At 33.3% G+C, this 19,413-nt stretch overlaps 2 protein-coding genes across 2 annotated transcripts; both read left to right on the top strand.

Moving 5' to 3' along the window:
* Positions 1-2,267: 2,267 nt before the first annotated feature.
* Positions 2,268-4,387, top strand: LOC122604506. Its single transcript, XM_043777393.1, has 2 exons — positions 2,268-4,240; positions 4,330-4,387. The coding sequence occupies exons 1-2, from the start codon at positions 2,268-2,270 to the stop codon at positions 4,385-4,387; spliced, it is 2,031 nt and encodes a 676-aa protein (XP_043633328.1).
* Positions 4,388-14,772: 10,385 nt separating this feature from the next.
* On the top strand, positions 14,773-17,034 carry LOC122604507. The gene has a single exon (XM_043777394.1). It carries the CDS (start codon positions 14,773-14,775, stop codon positions 17,032-17,034), a length of 2,262 nt encoding a protein of 753 aa, XP_043633329.1.
* Positions 17,035-19,413: the final 2,379 nt, after the last annotated feature.

Consider the following 19,413-nt stretch of genomic DNA (forward strand, 5'->3'; position numbering starts at 1 on the left):
GTGTGTTTCCAGGATGACTGGAGATCGGAAGTTATCGGTAGTCAATAAATGTAGTCAATTATATCAAACATGGAAGTCTACGTGTCACCAACCAATCACACGCAAGCGGTAATCTGGATCATTGCATTGTTATTAATTTAGTGTAATCGAGGGATATGGTATGACACTTGATAATGGGTTAGAAAGTACGGATTGTACACCCATTAAGTAAATAACCTCCCGGACCCAAAAGAGTTTTTCTTGATCCACAGTTATTATAAATTAAATAAATATTTTAAAGATTCTCTAAATCTTTAATAGATTTCGAAAAGATTATGTAATCTTAAATAGATTTTGTAAAGATTCTCTAAATCTTAAAAAGATTTTGTAAAGATATCGATCTTGAAAAGATTTTGTAAATATTCTCTAAATCTTGAAAAGATTTTATAAAGATATCGATCTTGAAAAGATTTTGTAAATATTCTCTAAATCTTGAAAAGATTTTGTAAAGATATCGATCTTGAAAAGATTTTGTAAAGATACACTAAATCTTGAAAAGATTCTGTAAAGATTTTCCAAATCTTGAATCGTCTATATATAGTTGAGAATTCATTTACAGAATTCACAAGTATCTAGTTTTCTTTGTTTACATTTTGGTATTCACAAGGGATCAAGGATAACCTTTTGAATTAATGCATTAATTAGATGCATTAACAGGGTGTCTCTAAAAGAGAAAATTATACATAAGGAAACACACAAAACACGAAATACTATATAGCGAATGGGTTCTTGATTTTGGCAGAAATCAATGGTCTGGAAAGTGATATCACGATATAAAGAGATATCTGGTCATTGATTTCTAACCCGTGTTACACGGATTCTTCTCCTCCTCCCAAATATATATTATATGATTTCTGACATGCATCAGATGGACAGAATTGAAAAGGCGAGTTACTATCATTCAATATATAGTATATACGCCCACCTAGCTAGATAATTACATGACATAAACATTCGTGTATAATTCATTATATCCCGAAATCTCAATCCCTAAAATCTATGGTCTGGAATCATTTCCGAAGCGTCAGCAAATTAAACACCAAAATGGTTAGTATCTGTAATCATTCAAGTATCACTGTATCAGCTTTAGTGGAGATGGGAGAACTACTCACTTGAGGTACCATATAGAGAAAAAACATGCAGGACTCATTGCTTCTGCTGATTAATTGGAGCACTATGGAGATTATTTCAGTTAGATGGTGATGTGGCTACTGACGGTAATCATATATTCATATGGAGTGTGCTTTAACAGAAAATGATAATGAGTCCACGGAATATGTAGTACATTTGTGGAAAATGAATGCTACGAAGCATCCAATTTTGATATGAAGGCGTGTTGTCTGTTGCAGCAGCAATGGCATAAGGCAAGTCTTTTAAGTTGGCAGCTTTAAGATACGGTGCTTTTTGCTGATGAGATTGATGTTTGGATTAGATTAGATAAAATGTTTCAGTTGTTGGATATTGGTAAGCTTATGTCTTTGCTGTCAAACAGACTGAATGCTCACAATTCAACAGTGATTTCTGAAATGCTGTCATTCAAATATTACTATAGTGATACAGAAGTATGAACGACGTATCAGTTTTACAAAGATGTTTTTCCTGAGTTGGAAAAAATCGAAGAGAGTTTAACTCGCGGTCTGACAATTTATGTCCCTAAAACGGGTCGACTCAATAATGTCATGATAGAATCCAAGTTAGTATCATTACACTGCATTTTATCATGTTATAAATCTTCAAGTGACCAAACCATTGAAGAGTGGTGCCAGACAACAGAACACAGTATACTCCATAGTTTAATGAAAATGGGGCCCATCTAAGAAATATGTTTCAATAATACCTAAAAATATTAGTAATAGATATTAATGGTAATTTTGTTAATCATATACTATTATACTTCATTTTAAAAGCTATTAAACCATGTTGTCCAACCATGATGTCTAAGTTATTACAATCTATCGTTATATACAATTAAACCAGCAAATAAACCTTATAAACTATTAATTGGCCTATCAATTGATAGCAGCATCAAGAGAATATGTGAAAAGATGTTTCTTTTACATCGATATGTCCAAGTCTCTATCCAATTATAAATGCCAAGATTTTTGGGTAAATTCCTGGAAATAAATGGATATAAACCTGTTATAATCTTAGGTGTATGCTTAGTTTTCTTCGCATTTCATAAAGAATATATATTAAATTAGACAAGACTTCGCTCACAAACTTTGTACATGGGCTCTTCAGCTCAACATTGTTACGATATTTTGAACCCACTAGTTCATGAATTTTATTCGGTACAAAGACCAGTAATTAGTGTAAACCTCACATTGGAAAATGTGATCTCCTTGCGAGGTTATTGTCCACAGATTCGTGAATTGGAAATTGAGAATAGATATAGCAAACCTATGGTGTGGATTGGGATCTACATTGCATTAGCATCATTATTTTGCATCCTTGCCATGGGAGCTGATTTATTACATGGTTTCCGTAATAGAAAATTTTGGTTTCCATGTAAATATTTCACACTCAATGCTGCTTCTATCACAATGATAGCCATCACCATGAAACTACCTGTAGATCTAAGTAGTTTTTATGAGACAGCCTTGGACCAAGCAACCAAGTTAGGAAGCATGGCCTTCATGTGCACAATGATGACGAACTTAATGCCTTCTTTAGCATCTATGGACAACAAGACACTTCTCGCAAATGTCATTGGTTTGGCTATTCTTGTTATCACTGTGATTGTGAATGTTTGCATTCAAATTAGTACCGGTGCTATAAATGATCCAAAAATCTGTAGTGATCTATCTTACAATGTCATGAATTATGTGATACACAGGTATGTGGCTATATCAATCTGGCTATTGATAATGTTGATTTCTTACGCTATAACAATTCCTGCTTGTAAGGAAATTTTAGAGATCAAGTACCAAGCTGCCAGGAAACGAACTTCAAATGGTCAAGATAGCTTAGTGTCTACAGTTGAGAAACTAAACCAATATTTGAGAAGATACTGGGTTATGGCAGAAACTGGTAGCCCTCAATTTGTGATGGCCAGTAACTCATTATCAATTAGTTCTGGCATAATTTGTGTATTTAGTTTACTTACATACATCGTTTTGATGATATTTACCATTCACGCTATTATTGCATATGGTTATTCTAGCCACGCAAGGGAATCAGATTATCAGTGGTCAATGTATTTCATTGCTATAACACAATCCATTGGAGTTGTAGTGGGTAGCATTGCTCCAATATTTAGATGCTTTACCATAGTGAACTTCGAAATGTTCACTAAACAGCATAAGAACCAATTCATGGTCTTCAAAGTAGAGAAGTATTGGATTCAAAAGCTGGGTCAGTGGAAAGAAGGTGACGCAAGTTCCTTATCAAGTCGCTCCAGGTCAATAACTCTTGTCTTTAATCTGAAAAACCTGTTTTTAGACATTTGCATCGGGACTCAGAAGATAAATGTTCTATTGAGCAAAACGATGGGGCTCGTTCCAATAGTGCTTCTGACTTGTGTCATGTATTGTTCGTGTTGGTGGAAGTCACTGTTGTCTAGGTTGTTCATGTCACCTGATGCCCCAAGAATTCATGAAAAAAATGAAGACCTTAGGAATTACGTTTTGAAACTTGAAGATGACGCGGAGCTTGGTGAAAGAACGCTCAAACGCATTTCAAATTCTATTGATCACTTGATCAAAGAGGCTGAGAAGAATCAACAAAAGAATCTTTTAATGCTTCTTGAGAAGTATAATGGATTTAGAGGAGTGGAAAACTTTGACAACGATCAAGTACTACCTCTAACTTCCATTAAACTAGTTAATAGTTGGAGTTTGCCAGTAGTAACTTTGACATGCATTGCCATTGCTCTCCCTGATATTTGCAAGGACAAAGTTGATAGCTTGTTCAAAAGTGTAGGGGGAGGTCTTTTGTACACTCATCTAGTGGATGAAAGCCTCAATAATACTTGTGAATATGGAAATATCCGAAAGGCAACTATGACCTTGTGGCACGAGATCGAACACAAGTCCATGTGGTTGGAGAACACTTTGGAAACAAGTGCTTACAAAGGAAAAACATCAATAGAGATTCTTCAGTGGTTTGCAGATAAAGCAGAACAAATTGTAATGCAAATTGATACCACCAATGAAGAAGTAATAGAGAACACTCCTAAGAAATTGATTCTTGGCAATTCCATGTACCGTATTTCAAGAACAATTTTGCTTAACTGCCAAGGTCAACCTACAAGTGAAGAGTTGTTTGTAGTATTATCTAACATAATTGCAGACATACTCTGTGCTTGCTTCACCAACATACCACGAGTTATAATGAAGAAATGCCATGAAAGTGCCATAGAGAAAAGGGAAGCTGGTGTTAAGGCTGCTGCTATGTTGTTTGGTAGCACTAAAGAGGTAGTAAAACGACTTGACACTTGGGAAGTGCCGAGTATGGATCCTGATAAAATGGCATTTATTGACGAGTGGCATACTCATATGAAGCAATCGATTCCTTAATCTGCATTGCCTTTCATCAGAGTATATGTATGTCCTTGAGTTTTAGTATCTTATTGTGCATGACTTTTTGCTAAATGAAATAATTTTTTAACAAGTACTCTAAATTTGTTGTCCAATATGCGAGTTAAACTAAAAATATATAGACTATGTTAAAGTTACCTTGTCGAAAATGCTTGGCTGTTATTGACTCATCGTCCGTTGCTGAGTGCAACTAATGATTTGTTTTCCACCTTGATCAACCCACTGACCACAGGCGATCGTTATTAACCAAGATGGCCATTTTTAAAAACTATCTCAGTGTCGGGCATTATAGATATCATGAGGAGTTGTTGCAAAACTTATAGGAAAGAACCTGATTATAAAATAATAACTATGTAAGATTAGATCAACCATACAAGTATATAAGTTTTCAAAAAGTTCATATTTGTAAAGGTAGATGAATATTAATGGTTTTAGATGTTTATTTGTGAATGTAGAAATTTGGTACTCTTCTCGACTTACCTCAATGTCATCTCCCTTAACAAGTTCGTGTGTTATATGTTGCACGATCAAGGTCCATTGTGCTATGATGACTAGGCACCATTTGGGTAACTGATACACAAATATATTCATTCAGCAATACAATAGCAAAACATATATTCATTCAGGCTTTTCATCAAACAGTTTATATGCAAACACTATATTCAGCAGAAAACTCAGCCAATTAACTATGCGATACAGCCTAACAAACAGCTATCTTAACAACTAGCAATAACTCACAGCTAAATCAGTTAACCAAACAAAACCACAACATTAATTAACACAAACCGAAATTTTAACAACTCGGCAGTTTAGTTTCTTTCTTTCTCTCTTAGTCCATCAATAATTAGTACGTTAGTTACACTACATCGTACAATAATTTCTTGATGACTTTTTCTTTAGACAATTTGTTTAGCAACGACACGAAATTCCAGAATCTACTAATATCTTATATATATATAAAAGTTGTAAAATGGAATCTGGGATTTGAAGGATTAATTAGGGTTTAAAATAATTTATATGTAATTATGATTTTACTTGGGCTATAGATTAATCTTTTCTTAAGGTTTGGCTTTTATTGTGTGGTAATTAGGTTAATCGAAGTGTACATATGAATGAGTTGATTATTAATGGATTGAATGAGGTGCACCTCTTGAGTTTCCTCAGTTTATATATTAAAAAACTCACATGATCTGTCTTAATTAATGGCATCAATATTATTATGTCTTCGATTCATGGTTGCTTGCTTCATATCCTGCAATTAAAGGTTTTTTTGTATATATGGTATCAATTTATTAGTCGAACGTTTTTACAGAACCAACAAGAAATCACCACGCCACCACAGCCATCATCCCACCACTGCAGTCCGTTCATCCTTCTGGAAGCTTCAAGCCAACAACAGTGTTAAATTACATAAATTGTCACTTACTCACTTTGTTTAATTTTATTAGTTGATTATGGTTTCTAAGTATCTTTTTGTTTCTGTTTTTTAGGTTGTCGAGACACAGAAAGACAATTAATGAATTGATGCTATTCTTTCTATACAGTTGAAATTAAAGAGGTTAGTTGCATTTCTCAGATTGTTTCTTTGTGATTTTTGTTTGCACAAATTGTAGTTCGAGATTTGGTTGTGTAGCTTTTATGCACAATCCATTAAAAATTGTCCTATTATCTGATGCACACCAAGTATTCGAGGAAATGCTTGACTCAAAAGTAAAACGCAAGAACCTTACAAATGCTTGATCTCTTATATTTGTGGGGGATATATGGAAGTAAAATGATCCTTTTTGATTGTATTTCGATATCTTGATTCATTTAATTAGCTATGAAGATCAATGGATGTTAATATTTAATTTTTTAATTTATTTTTATTGATAGACCATGTTTTTCTTTGTTGGAGTGGACCTTCATTATAAACTAGAATGCCTTTTTATTTACAGGCTGAAGCAGCTATGATGATTGGATGTTGGAAACCCAGACACTCACCTCTGTTTGGTATGCTATTTTTAGTTACAACTGAAATAAGTTATTACTTTGTGTATGTGTTGCTTGATCGTTATTGATTTACATATCCTTTGTTTTCTCTTAATTTATGTAGTTAGTATCCTTACTATAAGGCAAGGAGGTACGTGAATTATGCAAGTATCAGAAGATAGACTACCTTATAGATTATTCCGTTCTATTGATGTACATATTTGCCGTTGTTATATGTCACGTTGTTTATGTTTTAACTTGGATGGGTCAAGTGGTCAAGTGGGTTGAATTAAGAAAATATGACCTCCTAAACTGTTTTATTCGTAATCAAAAAGTTAATTTAGTTGCCCAACTCAAGTGCCTAATAACATGACCTGTTTTGATATGATGTCCAAACCATTTTGCTACCTCTATTAATATCCATTTCATTTTAGGGATCATAATGACCATATCAAAAGACAGATGGAAGCCATCTCCAGAAATTAGCTGAGATTTTCACCACCGATGGCGTTCTTGGTACCTACTTAACCATGATCACAGTTTTATTTTTTTGGGCTGCTTATAAGACAGATTCTTTTCCGGTATGTGCGTTTCCTTGGTTTCAAATACAACTTTATCATTGTTAGTTAAGTCGTTTAGGTGATTTGGGCCGACGATAATGCTTAGAGAAACCAGTCCCCTAAAGTTTGGCTAGAAGACCATTTTGATCTTATTTTATATCTTATATGGCTATGATGCTACATTCTATACTGAATGTACATTTTAATGATTCATTTTATTTATATATCTTTCTCTTATTTTTGTTGTTTTTGAGATAACTTATATAAATGGGCAGAATTTAAAATTTCGAGAGTGGCAAAATGTGTAGTCAGAGGGGAAAGCTTTACATTCCTAAACTCGAAGAGGCTAATTTTGCTGACCGGTAATTCTAACAATTGTACCTTGATATAGATTCTGTCAAAGCTCTCTTCTAACAATACTTTTACATATGTACTCAATAGATTATATTGAATTCGATGCCAAGTTATCTATAATGCAATGCGATATCTCTGCTGTAATTTCTATGCATTTTGTTAGAAGGTCGTCTTCTGCATTTTTTCGCCTTATTACCTCACAATTAAGCATGCCCGTACCAATATTTTGACCTGATTTTGAGGGTTATATTTCTATGCTTTATTCTGGAGGCCCATGAAACCTGCATTGGTTGTTGTTTCTGGACATATTGTTGGGTTTCTTCCTTTCATGTTGTTTACAGTCAACCTCACGAAACTGCAATTGAGGTATTCCATATGTTGAAGTATAGAAACAGATCCATTTTACAATTTTGTTCAATAATCCAATTAGGATAAGTTACTTATTATTTCAAGAACTTATTAAGACGCTTTTCATTTTTCGTTTTTACAAATATTTTTTATTTTATTTTGCTACAATGGTAGGTAGTTTTTTCTAGAACAAGAATCTTTTTTTTAGTCTGATTGATTGTAAGCACTTCAATGAATCTACTCAGGGACTCCATTTAGTGTTTCATGACATTATCGGGATTATCGAATGGGGAATATTAATCTTGCATCATTCAATAGTTTGTGAATTGTGAAATAGGTTGCTATATAAGACTGTTTTATGTCACAAGAAGAATATAGGTAATTAATTATTAGATACAGATGAGAAGCTTTTGAATGCATAATAATTATCTTTTTTCTTTATATATGAAAGGGAATATCAAGGCACTGCAATTACTTTGGAAACCCGCTACTGCAATTACTTTGTAAACCCGTTACGGACATTAGCCTTTAGCTCGCTACGTGGGATAAGGTAACTTTAAAAAATTGATTCAAGTTTGATGCAACTTCCTTTACTTTTAGTAAATAAATTTAATGTTGATACACAACTCGAAAGTGATGTTTTTGTACATGGATCTATCTAGCTTCTATATGATCCATATAATTGCAGCTCTATGGTTGAACATAAATTTTAGTTCTGGTGATATGGTGACAGAGAAGAGATGAGGCTCGATGTACAGAGATATATAATATTTGGGCAAATAAATATAGGTTGTCCTTGGAGAATTCTGCCACATGTTTACTAATTGTAAGTCATTGATTTAGTCTTATCTCTTTATGTATTGTGTCCGTTTACGTGTATGGGTGTATATATATATATATATACATGTAGTGTGACAAGATGGGTGGAGTGCGTTATGGGTCAAAATGGGTTTTAGTTGAAACAAGTAATGTTTTAGCATGGGTGGAAATGAGTCGATCGGGTTTGGTTGATTCTATATACTTTTAGGCTATACCACAGAAACAATATTGTTCTGATAATCGACTTAATAATATAAATGATTTATGATGCACGTATATTTAAAATAGATATTAGGTAACTTTCAACATGTTCAATCATTTGACCCATTCTTTTTAACTGAAGTTTTTAATTTAAATATGAGATTAAACAATACCAAATAGACTCATTCATAAGTAAATCTAGATCACCTGATTCGAATGTTGATGGTAATGGGAAAGCTATAAAGGAAAGTAGTAAAGGAGGCGAAAAAAGTAATTATCTTTGTGAAAAACTTTCTTTGCTTGAAACATAGTGTTAATTATAATCAACAATTCTTCTTTTGATGGGGTCTTTAATTACCCAAATTAGGACTTTATTTCCGTTCAGGTCACGCCTGCTGAGCCTATACATGTACAACAGTGACCGCAAAGCCACCCAGTATGGACTACAACCTGACAGTTAATTTTAATGAACATGCATATAGTTTATGCAACCAAGTGAGCTATGGGACATTGTGGCATGTGATAACCCTGAAGTAGAGGTGATGATATTTGGCGGGTTTGGTGAAGAGTGAGAATGGGCAGGGTCAATAATCTCAATCTTCAATCCTATATAATTACAAAATATGTTACCAAATCACTTTGCATGAATTTCAACCTCTTTGATTTAATCTTTTTATTCGATATAGATAACCCAGCAGGCTGAATCTGACACATGAATTTGAACTTTATAACATGATTTTTATATTGGATATTCTCTACATGGAAAACATACCGTGGCCTTTTTACTTGGAAACTTAGGTCGCGTTTGGTTCACAAAATTTGATGGAATTTGATGGAATTGGAATTGAATTACATTCCTTAGCGTGTTTGGTTGGTTAAAGATGGAGGAATCACATTCCGTTGGAATGTTAACATTCCCTCATTTGATGGAATCTCCATTCCTTGGGGATAGGGGAAGGAATTTCATTCTGTCCCTCACTTGAAGCTTCAAAAAATCAAAAACATTCCGTCAAATTCCATTCCTTCAGATTCCAATTCCTTCGAAAGATTTCATTCCTTCCAAAAACATTCTGTGAACCAAACGCGCCCTTAAGTTTATCCGACTTATTTTCTGATATGAGCTATTCATCTTTTTATTTTGCTGTCTTACTTTGCTCATGATCTATGATCATTGTGTGGCAAGTGTAACAGCTGTTAAAGAACCTTTTCATATTGTCCAAATGCTACCAAACTTGGTTGCAAATATGCTGAAATCTTCCAAAGTTTCCTCAAAAGTTCAACCTTTCCTATATGGAATAGGATGAGCAATTCTAGATTTTAGCAGCAACTAATAAAAAGAAAAATTGTTCCATTTGATTTGCCAATAGAACTTATTTTTAATTTGAGGATCAACTAACTGTGTTGATTAGTGATTTTATATTTAGGTTAGAGAAGGAAGGACCGTGAGCAATATTTTCAAGGGCGAGTCCATTGAATCCAACATTTCATACGTCTTTTGTATGGTTCAGGTTATTACTGTTAGCCTACTTGAAAAGTTTTATCTTTAACATTCTTTGAATTTTTTCGTAATCACAAGATGATAGCTTTGGATGATCCTGATGGTTATTTTATGAAACTGATGACATGCTCCCGTAACCATATAATAAGTATCAATTTCTGAAAGCATGTCACTTCATTTTCAGATTCAATCCATGTAGATTGAACATGTCTATCAAACAGGCTGAATCAAACACTTTAACTAAGAGAGAGAATAGGTTAGATCGGTCAAACGAGGTAGATCAACTAACACATTTAAGTAAATTTTTATAAGATTTAGACTATAGTTGTAATAACTTGGTGTTAGTAATCATATTTAGCACACTCATTATATATAAAATAGTAATAGTAATATATTGAAAATATTTGTTAACAAGTCAACCATTTTAGCTAACGCTTGAGTTTCACCTCTATTCAATTTGCCCAATTGTGACATGCTGCCCTACCAGAACCGGCCCATTTTACTACAATATCCAGTTCTAAGGTCTTCTCACATGTGTCAAACGCTACCCTATATTTTCCGAATCTGTACCATGTCCATGTTTTTTAACTAAATTGTTCAATGTGCACTAACTTGAGATCTAATATTCGATGAATCTATATCTATAAATGGCCTAAAAGCTGATCATAAAAGTGTTATTAAAATATTTGTATATGTTTTTGAAAAGTATATATAAGTTTTTAGAGTAAATGAAACCAGGTGCTACTATGATCGGAGATGAAAGACACTATTATTTTTATATTATTTTTTTGTCCATATATTGGTTGTGTTCATAGAAATTAAATATTTTATATGTTTAGATAATTGGGATATCAGTCTCTTCAGTTGACCCTAAATATGCCTACATCCAAGGAGTTGATTATGAGGTGAGTACCTAAACTTTGGAAATTTTGTGATCTTGAGCTTGATGTAAGGTTACATGTTTGTAAGTGAGAAGGTCATGGGTGTCTCACTTTCAAAGCACTTATTATTTTGCAAAGTCAAAGAGCCCTGGCTCAAGGTCCGTTACCTTTTTCCTTCAATATTGAGGTGGGAAAATGGGTGAATTTGTGGGGTTGGGTAACAGACTTGGGACAAAATATGTAATTAAACTTATCGTTGTTCCTATTTTTATCAGTCAATTAGTTGTATATAATATTTATTTTAACTCATTCTTTTATAACAAGATAGGCATAACCACCAGGCCAACATCCAAATGCGTATGATAGCATATTGGCAATCTTTCCTTGATAATACTGGACGCACAGTAGAGAAGATTCTACATTTTGAACTACATCATGAGAAATCCAACGTTGACACAATCGTATGCTTTGAGGTTTGTTGAAGTCTGTCCAAATGACCTTAAAAAAAATCAACTTCAATTAATGAAAAAACATATCTAGATGGTCAGTGTTTCCACACACTAGCCAATATAAAACTCTTCCATGAATCCCCACAACTAATAAAGTTCTTCTGTTTTTTGTGATCTTGATTCATAGATTAGAATGAGTCAGCTTTTCAGGTTTTTTGTTATTATCAACTTCTTTTGCTTTTGTTACAAACAGTTGTGTTATTTGCATTTTAAAAATTCGATAATCTCCTCATGATCTGCTTTTAAGTTCGAGTTTGATACCTTCCACCTACTAATTCAAGGCTAAGAGCCTAAGATCAGACCAAAGTGTTTAGGAAATGCAAAGTATGAAATGGACATGCAGAGAAGCTAGCAAAGGTTATCGGCAGAGAAGGAGCTTACAACGGAGCTGCTGTTATTTTGAAGAATAAAGCAACTGGAGAAATGATTGCTGAAGGTATGTTTTGTTTGAAGAGAAATAAAATTTGAAAGCTTATCAATGTTCAAGGTTGTACAGGCCTAGCTCATTTTTGCTTAAATGAACTTGCTCATGGTGTTTGATCCTCTATTTGCTGGCTTTTGACTACTTCCTTTGATTGGTAAATGTAGAAAGTCAGGAAGAGAATTGGGCGTTGTATGAAGGTTTTTATAGAGTGATTAATGTGTAGTACAATTTGTAGGGAAAAAATTGGTTACTTATCTCTGTATCTTAATCGATTGTGTATGATTCTTTTTTTTTAGAACAGCAAGGGCCGGATCACGGGTATCCGGACTGGATACCGTGAACCTACCCGATCTCCCCCCCCCCCCCCCCACCCGGTAAAAGCTCCACGAAAGCCAGGACGAAATCCTGACGGGCAATCATAGGCCGAGAGTATCGATCCTGTGACCTCTTGGGGAATTGGCTATATGGGGATAATAGGTAAAAACATGATCGTTATTTTTAAATGCAATTGTAGAATAGGACGGGTCTTCCACCATCGAAACATACAGATGGAAAACTCACTCATATCAATGGAAAATATACCAACTAGGCATAAAAAATTAAAAAGCCACTACACACGAGCATGATACAGGAGTCAAGGTTTTTGTTACTTCTGTTTATACATTTGCTTTTACTTAACAACAGTATTGACAGTTGTGTTGCCTCGCAACAAGGGCAGACTAAATAGACAGAACTTCTCATCTATATCATCCACACAAGACTATAACAATCACTCTCCTTTTAGTTAAACTACACTCAACATGGGCTTTTTTGGTTTGGCATGTCTCCATGCAATAAATATTATACGGTTAGACTCTTTCGTACATTTTATTATAGATACATGGTGGTATATTGAGAAAAACAAACAAATTTTTCACGAGGTCAATTAAAATCCACTCATGATTCACGTGTCGATACATGAATAGATGTTGCTTCTGCTAGGTGGTAGAATCGCACATTGTTGTTTTATGATACCATTAGAACTTTTCGAAAGTATCACATGTGAGATAAAACAAAACATGCATTTAGTAGTAGAGAGTGAGATCTTGCCTAATGAATTTAGAATAATTAAAACATTTCGGTCTCTTAATTTGAGGGATTTCCGAATCTCTGTAACAAGTTATTTGACCTGAAATTTTTTATTCATTTTCTGCTTATTATTATGCTTTTTTATTTGTAAGCTGATAAATAATATGATTTTGTGAAACAATTTTCATTAATTATTTAAAAAACCGAAAACAAAATACATGCAAACAATATATTTAAAACACGGCGTGCGTAGCACGAGTATTAAAACCCTCGTACTTGATATTTTTATACGCATTGTATAAAAGCTAACGTAAATTAATTGCATATTGTTATCTCTTCATAAGTGTTCAAGTGATATGATCACACCATTGACGGGAGATACATCGCTCCACAGTTAATGGACCAAGTCAGTCAATGGGTAGGTGAAGGTACTCACTAAAAGTCCTAATCACTACAAATTTCTTTGTAATGACATATTGACATGGTTATTTGACGAATGATTAGGATAAGTCTAGTTTTCTAAGTCAAGCAAGTAGAAAGCCGGTGTAAAATGGGAACCATGCATGTATAATCTATGTAGCACCGAAATGGGTACAGGAAAGGGGTACGGGAACGGGGAATGACAAAACTAAAAAATTCAGGATACGGGTACGGCAATAAAATATATACATATATAAATTATATCAATTTTTCATACAGAGAGACTTGAGATTTGAGAGATTATGTATAATTATATATGTAGAACTGTATAATACATGCTTGATTAGTGATCACTCATTGAATGTTTAGTGTTTAATAATTGGTTTTGGAATATAAAAATTTAAATATTGATCAAATTGTATATAATATAGCATGTTTGGGTTTGGGGATTAGAAAAAGTCCTTTAAATCCTTGATATTAATTAGAAACCGTATGAAAACTTCAAAGAAACGTTTCGGTATCTATAGAAAATTATAGGGAATGTTTCATACGTGTTTCGTATGAGGAAACGTTTCCATGGAGTTTCGGAAACGGGTACGGCTACCTGTTTGGAGTTTCGGTGCATGTATAATTACAAATTGAATTGTAATATTATCCTTTTAAAATCTTAATTTATATTTTAATAGTAGATGTTAACATATTCAACTTCATTGTTTTAACAATTAAACCATGGTGTTCAACCATATATATTGGACAAATATGTCTAAGTGACTCAAATCTTTTGTTATATATAATTAAACCGACATGATAAAAAAAATTTAAGAAAAAAAAAAACAAATACTATGATCTAATATACTTATTAATTCGCCTATCAAATGATAGAGCTATGAAGATAAAAGTAAAAAAATGTGAAACTTCAACATATCAAAGTCTCTATGAAATAAAATAAGCATTTGATTTCAAATGCCAAGAAATTAGGGTGCAAGTGTAAGTTCTTGGAAATATCTAAATATGATATACATCTAAACCTCTTATATGAGAGGTGTATGCTTAGTTTCTTTCTTCATATTTCATGAAAAAAAATATATTAACTTCACTCAAATTGTACATAATATTCACCTCACTTACAAACTTTGTACTATATGGGCCTTTCAGCTAAAGATTGTCTGGATATTGTAGGCAGTTTGGCTAATGAACCATCTGAAAAAGTGGGCCCCTTGTTTTATTATTGTACACGGATAGAAGATTTGGAATATGAAGATATGTTTGGCAAGCCTATGGTATGGATAGGGATCTACATTGCATTAGCATCCTTATTTTGTACCCTTGCCATGGGAGTTGATTTATTGCATGGTTTCCGAAATAGAAAATTTTGGTTTCCATGTAGATATTTCACGCTCAATGCTGCTTCTATCACGTTGATAGCCATAGCCATGAAACTGCCTATGGATCTAAGTAGTTTGTACAAGAAATCCTTGGATCAAGCAACCAAGATAGGAAGCATGGCCTTCATGTGCACGATGATGGCTAACTTAATTCCTTCTTTGGCATTTATGGATAATAATACACTGCTTGCAAATGTCACAGGTTTCACTATTCTTGTTATCAGTGTCGTTGTAAATATATGCATTCAAATTAGTACTGGTGCTATAAATGATCCAGAAATTCCTGGGGACATAGCTTACCCTGCCATTGTCATGAATTTCATGAATTATATAGCACAAAGCTATGTGGCTATGTCACTCTGGCTATTGATAACGTTGATTTCTTCGGCTATAACGATTCCTGCTTGTAAGAAAATTTTAGAAATCAAATACCAAGATGCCACAAAAAGAACTTTAGATGGTCAAGATAGCTTAGCGTCTACTGTTGAGAAACTAAACCAATATTTGAGAAGATATTGGGTTATGGCGGAAATTGGTAGTCCTCAAACTCTGATGGCCATTAACCCGTTATCAATTACTTCTGGCATAACTTGTCTGTATAGCTTACTCCCGTACATCCTTATGATGATGTATGCCATTGTATGGGGTAAGTCTCCTCCCGGCGAGGAATCAGATTATAAGTGGTCTATGTATTTCATTGCAATAACACAGTCCATTGGAGTAATAGTGGGTAGTATTGCTCCAATATTGAGATGTTTTACGATTGTGAACTTCAACTTATTCACTAAACAGAATAAGAAGCAATTCATGGTCTTCAAAGTTGAAAATTACTGGATTCAAGAGTTGGCTGAGTGGAAAGAAAGTCATATACGTTATTTATCAACTCGCTCTAGGTCAAGAACTCTCGTCCTTAATCTGAAAAACATGTTTCTAGACATTTGCATAGGGACTCAGAAGATAATTGTCGTATTAAGCAAAACGATCGGGCTCGTTCCTGTAGTGCTTCTGATTTGTGTCATGTATTGTTCATATTGGTGGAAGTCACACATGTCAAGGCTGTTAGGGTCACCTAACACCCCAAGAGCTGATGAAATAAATGAAGACCTTCGGAATTACATTTTGAAACTTGAAGATGAGATCGAGCTTGGTGAAAGAATGCTCAAACGCATTTCTAGTTCTATAGATCACCTGATCAAAAAGGCAGAGAAGAAACAACGAAAGAATCTTTTGATGCTTCTTGAGAAGTATAAAGGATTTAGAGGAGTGCAGAACTTTGACAACGATCAAGTTCTACCTCTAACTTCCTTTAGACTTGTTAATTGTTGGAGTTTGCCGGTAGTAACTTTGACATGCATTGCCATTGCTCTCCCTGCTATTTGCAAGGAAAAAGTTGATAGCTTGTTCAAAAGTGTGCGCGAAGGTCTTTTGTACACTTATCTTGTGGAAGAAAGCCTCAATAATACTTGTGAATTTGGAAATATCCAAAAGGCAACTATGAACTTGTGGCACGAGGTCGAACACAAGTCCATGTGGTTAGAGAATAGTTTGGAAACAAGTGCTTATAGAGGGAAAACATCAATCGAGATTCTTCAGTGGTTCGCGGACAAAGGAGAAGAAATTGTCAAGCAAATTGATACTAACAATGAAGAAGTAATAAAGAACAATCCTAAGAACTTAATTCTTGCCAATTCGATGTACCGTATTACACGAACAATCTTGCTTAGCTACCAAAGCAACGTCCAACCTATAAGTGAAGAGGAGTTGTTTGCACTATTATCCAGCATGATTGCAGACATACTGTGTGCTTGTTTCACCAACATACCACGAGTTATAATGAGGAAATGCCATGGAAGTGCCATAGAGAAACGGGATGCTAGTGTTAAGGCCGCTGCTAAGTTGTTTGGTAGCACGAAAGAGATTGTAAAAATACTTGACACTTGGGAAGTGCCAAGTATGGATCCTGATAAAATGGCATTTATTGACGAGTGGCATATTCATATGAAGCAATCGATTCCTTAATCTTCATTGTCTTTCATCAGAGCAAATGTATGTCCTTGAGCTTTAGTATCTTATTGTGCATTACTTTTTGTTAAATGAGATAATTCTTTAACAAGTCTAGTTTTGCCAAATGAATATAACCAAATGCAAACAGAATAGTGAATTGTATGCCGTTCCATAAAAATAAAAAAACTTAAAAATAAGAAAAAAGACACAAATGAAAAAAGAATAGTGATTTGTATCATGTTACACTCTGTATTAGCTATAACTGCCATTTTGTGTTCAATCAGAAAGTTCAACAATAATTAATCATTCGTTTTCCACCTCAACTATTCTTATTATTGACCCTCCGACCATGCCATGCCAGCAATCGTTATTGACCACGATCTATCTCAATTTCGGACACTATAGGTATCATGGAGAGATGTCGCATTAAAAAGAACATGATCATAAAGTAATAACTCTGCAAGATTAGCTCAGCCATATATATATGTATACAAGTATATAACTTATCATAGAGTTCAGATATATAAAGGTAGATATATATTAATGGTTTTAGATATTTAGATGTGTATAAGAAGTTTTGCTAATCTACTCCACAAAAAATATATTCACTCAGGCTTTTCATCAAACAGTTTATATGCAGACACTTTATTCAGCAGAAATTCAGCTAATTAATTAATCAACTAGCAAGATGAAAGAACGAGAAAAATGACACAATATTGATGTTAATATTCTCTAATCACAGCTGTTAATCCACTCCAAAAATGTAATTAATCGAATTTAGAAGAATTTATGTTTGATTAGTAGAGATTAATGGATGATTTGTTTGGATTTGGATATGCGTTTTGAAAGTGATTTTTTGTCAATATGGAGATTGTTCCAATTTCAAATGGTGACGTGGTACGTCGCACATGGTTTAATCCTGCGTGTAGAGTTGGTAGTTTTGGCACAATTGTGAACGGACCAAATTAAGCTATATATGGATGGTGTCTATTATTGTAATTGCTACTATGATTACAAGGACTATAGATAGAAGCAAATAACCAAGTACTTGTATCATTCCTTAACTTTTGTAAGATGCACCTATACACCTAGAAGATATAGTGTCAAGAACAAAAGGCTCGATCTCTTGGATTACATGATGAGTAGCAAGGCTAGCAAACACAAGTGTAAGTCATTATGTTAAAAAGTGCGTTACTGCCAACTCTTCAAGTTATACAACATGTTACAACGCACGACTATTACCGAATTTTCATACATAACCCTAATGTTTTATACATAACAAGACAAAGTATCCGCACGTTGTCGCGGTAAAATGATGGGGGTGATAGATTATAGAGTGTGATAGTTAAATGCCTTGGTCATACAGGCTCTGCCCTCGCATTTAAAAATTCGTCGAAAATATATCAAATGACATCTCTAATAAAAGAATATGAAATTTTAAGGACACCCATCAAATATTTATAATTTATCGATGTACGATTTTTGAGATAAAAAATTTTGAATGAGTTAGAGAATAAAAAGATTTATGTAGGAAAGAGAAAAATGAGTGGTTGAGATTTAGGGAGAGAGAAAAATGAGTAGTTGAGATGTATATAGATGTATTGTACATTATGCATTAGTAGGTGTATATTGTTGAAAAGTTAAAAAAATTTTAGAGAACAAATGTTTTATAATGTAGTAGAGATAGAGATAAAATTTGATTATATTATGTTCACTAGTTAATAACCCGGGTTCAACCCGGGCATATTAATTAAAACTTTAAAATTATAAAATGTATTAAAAGAATTTATTTTATGTTTGTTCTTAAAACATTATAACTTGATATAAATTTAATAATTCAACTAACACAATAATTATATAGTTAATAAATCAACTAAATAAAAAAAAGACATTTTATTTGTAATATTATATAAGAGAGAATTTTTTTTTTAAATAAATGATTAATATTTTAATTAAACATGTAAAGGGTTATTTTTATTTTATTTATATATGACATCATAATTAAATAAAAGATTTTTTTAGGTGAAATATGGATTTGCCACATCAAAAACTTTCTAAAAATACTTATAAGAAACAATCTTGTTTTATTATATATAAAGATTGACAACTATTAATTATTGTTGTGCCATAGTTTTTCCATTAATGTATATTTTGTCATTTTCCAAAGTACGGAGATCTACAATAATGTATTTGTGGTATTGTATTAAAAAAATATAGGAAAAAAGATAATAATTTCCAATGCTGTTTTTCATGGGTTTTAGGTCCCAAAATTAAAGATATAGGGAATGATAAATCTACAATATTATTTGACCATTTATAACAATACATGTTTTATATAGTTATACATTACGCAGTATAATATGTAAAATATATCACTCCCAAAAAATATTGATA

This window comes from Erigeron canadensis, chromosome 6, assembly GCF_010389155.1.
Source record: "Erigeron canadensis isolate Cc75 chromosome 6, C_canadensis_v1, whole genome shotgun sequence".
Lineage (NCBI taxonomy): Eukaryota > Viridiplantae > Streptophyta > Magnoliopsida > Asterales > Asteraceae > Erigeron > Erigeron canadensis.